The sequence below is a fragment of the Manacus vitellinus genome, unplaced genomic scaffold, assembly GCF_001715985.3.
Source record: "Manacus vitellinus isolate BGI_N305 unplaced genomic scaffold, ASM171598v3 scaffold_24_pilon, whole genome shotgun sequence".
NCBI classification, from domain to species: Eukaryota; Metazoa; Chordata; class Aves; order Passeriformes; family Pipridae; genus Manacus; species Manacus vitellinus.
The window spans coordinates 12,414,954-12,419,696 of NW_021939798.1; the positions used below are offsets into that span (position 1 = coordinate 12,414,954).

Genomic DNA, 4,743 nt, shown 5'->3' on the forward strand with positions numbered 1-4,743 from the left:
TGGCTGCGGTTCCATCCTCGTCCAGCGGGCCGGCAGAGCGCGGGGGAACCGGGGGCCGGGGCCACTGACGCCCGTCCGCTCGCCGCGGCAGGCCCATGTCGGAGGGACCTGCTCGGCCCCGCAGGATGTCCCAGCCGCCCTCCATCACCCTCCACGTCCCCGAGGGCACCGAGAGCGATGGGTGAGTGTGACCCTCCCACTGCCCCGCTGTGCCCCTGCTCTTGCACCCCAGTGGCATGAGGTCTCTGTGTCCCTGCAGCCAGGAGCCGAGTCCGGACAACGAGAGAGCCCTGCACACCTCCTTCCACCAGCTTATCCTGGAGCAGAGCAGCTTGATCGAGGCAGGTCTGGAGCTGGAGATGAAGGAGAGGGACAGAGGTAAAAGCACTGCAGCTGGGGCAGGCTGAGGGCAATGTGTGTGCCCAGGGCCATCCACCCACCCTGACCCTGCTTGGGCTGGCTGGGGTACATGCCATGGCTGTGGCCAAAGCCTTGAAGGAGCCTGCTGATGCCTTGGCTGGTGCAGGGCAGAGCAGCTCTTGGGGACATAAAGAGTGTCCCTGGAGTAGGGGGTACTCTGGGGGAAGCACACACCAGGACACACACCTGGCCTCTGTGCTGGAGCGGAGCAGTGGGGACACAGGGATGAGCCTTGGGCACTCTGCATCCTGCCTTCCCCCTCCTAGAGTCCCCGGCCTGCCTGGCTCCCCCAGACGCCTGGCCAGAGCCAGGGCAGGGTGAGCAGTACCCTGGCTACTGCTCCGCCTCCCTGCAGATCCTGGCCAGCATGCCCAGCCGCACCATCGGTAGGTGCCACCTGCCCTCCCGCCTTTCTCCAGGCCCCAGAGCCTCTCAGAGAGCTCTCCCGCCTACCCTGCTCTCCCACAGCCACTCAAACCCTGCCCTGCTCTGGCCTGCAGGACGCAGCCTCGGGGCCATCATCTCCCAGTACTGCAACCGTACGGCCCGGCTGCGGCGCCGGAGCAGCCGCCCGCCCCTGCAGCAGCTGAGCCGTGCGGCGCGGCCCAGCCTGCGGCACTACGACCTGGACACTGACCCCGTCAGGGCCACGCTGGAAGGTGAGGGTCCCCTGGAGCGGGAGCAGGCAGTGCCAGGCACTGTCCCTGTTCTGAGTTTGGGAAGGGCATGCTGTGACATGGCTAGCTGTGTCCCACTGAGCCCCCTGTGCCCCAGACAAGTGGAGCCTGCTGGTGAAGGAGCTGCTGAGCCTCTCGCCCTACCAGCGCAGCCAGATGCTGCTCACTTTGCCCATCAGCCTGGCAGAGAAACGCACCCTCCGGTAGGTCCCCTTGCACCAGCCCCGACCAGGCAGGGCTCCCACAGCCAGAGCCATCCCGGGACCTGTGGTACCCTCTGACACTCCTCTCTGCTGGGCAGGCGGCAGGTGAACAGGCAGAGGGGCCTCCTGAGGCAGCGTGCCCAGCACTGGGCCCCCTCTTCGCCCTGTGGATGGTCCATCGTCTACATCGGCCTCGTAAGTCAGGGCGCGGTCTGCACAGCAACGTAGGGGCTCCAGTGCAGGCTCTGGCTCTGGTGCTCTCCCCAGGTTCTCTCTCCCCAGGGCTGCCGAGGTCTCTGGTACAGGCTCCTCTCCCTGCTCCGCACCGCGCAGCCCTGGCACTACACCTTGAAGCAAATCAGTGGCCGCTTTGGCTCCAGCGTCCTCTCCTACTTCCTCTTCCTCAAGACGCTCCTTATGTTCAACTTCTTCTCATTTCTCATCCTCCTGGCCTTCGTGGTGGCCCTGCAGGCTGTGTACCCCCCTACCTCGGCCAGCCCCCCCCCCTTCACCGGCCTGGAGCTCTCACAGGACCCGTAAGCACGACCACGCATCAGGGCCCGGGCATGCCCGGACAGGGGCTGCTCCAGGCCTGGGGTGCAGCCCCACAGCCCCACCACAGTGATGCCCCAGTCGCTGCCCTTGCACAGCTGGGCCCCAGGACTGCCAGTGCTGTGGGTGCAAAGGGGGTGCCTGGTGCTGCCCCAGCCTAGGACTCTGTCCCCGGGGCTGGCACAGAGGTGCCAGGCTGGCTGGGGAGCTGCAGGCACCGCCAAGGTCCCCATGGGCCACATCCTGTGCTTTCCCACAGGGCTACTTCACACACTCACTGCTGTACTATGGCTACTACAGCAACATCACCCTCAATGACCCCTGCACCCCTGGCTCCAAGGGCAGCGCGTGCCCCCCTGCAGCCCCCCTGTTCCCATACAACATGCCACTGGCCTACCTGTTCAGCGTTGGGGTCTCCTTCCTCATCACCTGCATCCTGCTGGTGTACTGGTGGGTCAGCAGCACCTACGGCACTGCCAGCCTTCCCCCTTCACTCAGCCCTGATCCCTGATGCCCTCTCCCTCAATGCAGCGTGTCCTGCTCTTTTCGGGAGAGCGTGGGAAGCTCCATGGGGGACCTGGCTGTCAAAGTCTTCTGCGCCTGGGACTTCAAGGTGATCCAGAGGCGCTCAGTGAAGCTGCAGTGTGAGAACTTCTGCACCCAGCTGAAGGTGAGGAGCTGGGTGATACAAACACCCCCAATCCCACTCTTGCATCAGCGCTTTGTCCATCATCCCTCTAGGTCCTGCCACAGTGCAGTGGGACAGACCCTTGCTCTGGACACGGAGCAGGTTTGGCAGCTCTGGCACTGCTCTCTTCCAGGAGCTGCTGGCAGAGCAGCGCTCCCGCTCCCACTCCCAGAGCCTCTGCCAGCGCCTGAGGCACTGCATCGTGGTACTCCTGGCCTGGACCCTGGCACTGGGCTCGGTGCTGGGCTGCACACTGGCTGTTGCCCACAGCTTGATCTAAGCCACATGCTGTGAGTCGTAGTGCCAGCCCCTCGCCCTGGGTTGGAAGGGACGTGGCAGGGCGAGGTAGCGGGAGGGAGGCAGGGGGCAGCCCCGCTTGCACGGCTCTCTCCTGGCCCTGGATGTTTTGCTGCCTTCCCTAAGGATGCCTGGCTGCCCAAGTCCGTGTGCTCACCACAGTACCTGCTCACCAGGTTCAGCAAGAGCAGCGAGCATGGGGCAGTGGCAGGTGGCAGCAGGAAGCCATCCTGCTGGTCCTGCCCCTCGTGGTATCTCTCCTCAATGCACTGATGCCCCACCTGTACAACTTGCTGGCGATGTGGGAGAAGCAGGACTCCCCTGTGACACAGGTCTACGTGGCCATCTGCAGGTGGGCTGGCTGGGGCTATGGTGAAGGGCGAGTCCTCCACCCCCACCTGTGGCATGGGGGATGCTTTGGGGCCAGGCACCCTGTCTGTGGGGCTTGGCCCCTCCTTCCCCTGGGCTCAGGGGCTCCTGGCCCTGCTCCTGCTCTCCAGGAACCTCATTCTGAAGATGGTGGTCCTCAGCCTGCTGTGTTTCCAGTGGCTCAGCCGGAGTGTTGTCTGCTCAACAGAGGAGGTCAGCACTGCTGCCCTGGGGCTGTGAGGGGCCAGGCTCAGCATGGGGCCATGGAAGGAACTGGTGGTTTCTTCCTTATTAGATATTAGGAAGAAATTCTTCCCTGTGACAGTGGTGAGGCACTGTGCACAGGTTTGCCCAGAGCAGCTATGGCTGCCCCATCCCTGGAAGTGTTTAAAGCCAGGTTGGACAGGTCTCGGAGCAACTTGGTCTAGTGGAAGGTGTCTCTGCCCATGGCAGGAGGGTGGAATGAGATGAGCTTTAGGGTTCCTCCAACCCAAAGCATTCTGTGATTGTATGTCACCCTTGCTTGTATCTCTAGTGCTGGGAGACATGTGTGGGGCAGGACCTTTATCGCTTTGTGGTGATGGATTTCATATTCACCTTGCTGGACACGCTCTTTGGGGAGCTGGTGTGGAGGTAACGTGCCCCAGGATGTGTCCCCCCCCCGGTGTTGCGTGCCTGCATGGCCCCAGCTCTCTGGTGTGCCCAGGCTCTGCTACATCAGAGTGGGTGCAAGGGTCCCCCTGGGCAGTGTGGAAGCAGAGCTTTGCTCCTCTCCAGGCTGATCCTGGAGAAGAGGCTGAGGCAGAGGCCCGAGTTTGACATTGCCCGAAATGTGCTGGAGCTGATCTACGGGCAGACCCTGACCTGGTGAGATGTCTCTGCCTGATGTGGCTCCTTCCTCTGCTGGCAAATACCTTGTGTTCCTCAAGAGCCCCGTGGGTGCCCCAGCTGTGCCCACCAGTGGCTCCCTTGGGGCTCAGACCCAGGCGAGCTCGTCTTCCCCCCATTCCCAGGCTGGGCATTCTCTTCGCTCCACTCCTGCCGGCCGTGCAGATGCTGAAGCTGCTGCTGCTGTTCTATATCAAAAAGGTGTGATTCCCTCTGCCCCCTGCAGTTCCCCACTGGTGACACAGCAGTGACACTGTGCCCTGCCAGTGCCAGCCTCTGCTGCAGCAGCAGTGCTGCACAGAGCAGCCCCGTCCTGGTGGGACTGAGCAGAGGTTGCTGGGGAGAGGGTGTCCAAGCTCACTTGGCTTCCAGCGGGTAGGAGGGAGAGGACAGCAGGGTGGGGGCCACACTTCAGGAGCCGGCAGCCCACAGGACGCTGCTCCCTGTTCACAGACCAGCCTGATGCGGAACTGCCAGTCCCCCAGCAAGCCCTGGCAAGCGTCGCATATGAGCACCATTTTCATCACCCTGCTGTGCTTCCCCTTCTTCCTGGGTGCAACCATCTTCCTCTCCTACACCATCTGGTCGTGAGTACCCACGAGGCCATGGCATGGGGCACAGGACCCCTGGCAGCCTGGAGACGGAGGGG

The 4,743-nt window shown here is 63.3% G+C and overlaps 1 protein-coding gene across 1 annotated transcript in view; it reads left to right on the plus strand.

Moving 5' to 3' along the window:
* Positions 1-86: 86 nt before the first annotated feature.
* TMC6 (transmembrane channel like 6) overlaps positions 87-4,743 on the plus strand; it is a 6,354-nt gene continuing 1,697 nt past the window's right edge. The window contains 17 exon segments of the mRNA XM_029960021.1: positions 87-181; positions 260-378; positions 687-806; positions 921-1,079; positions 1,195-1,300; positions 1,399-1,495; positions 1,583-1,820; positions 1,823-1,836; positions 2,112-2,302; positions 2,384-2,522; positions 2,674-2,809; positions 3,000-3,189; positions 3,338-3,419; positions 3,742-3,839; positions 3,984-4,073; positions 4,220-4,295; positions 4,548-4,681. Of these exon segments, the coding sequence (XP_029815881.1) occupies positions 96-181; positions 260-378; positions 687-806; positions 921-1,079; positions 1,195-1,300; positions 1,399-1,495; positions 1,583-1,820; positions 1,823-1,836; positions 2,112-2,302; positions 2,384-2,522; positions 2,674-2,809; positions 3,000-3,189; positions 3,338-3,419; positions 3,742-3,839; positions 3,984-4,073; positions 4,220-4,295; positions 4,548-4,681 (2,075 nt within the window). The 5' untranslated portion in view covers positions 87-95.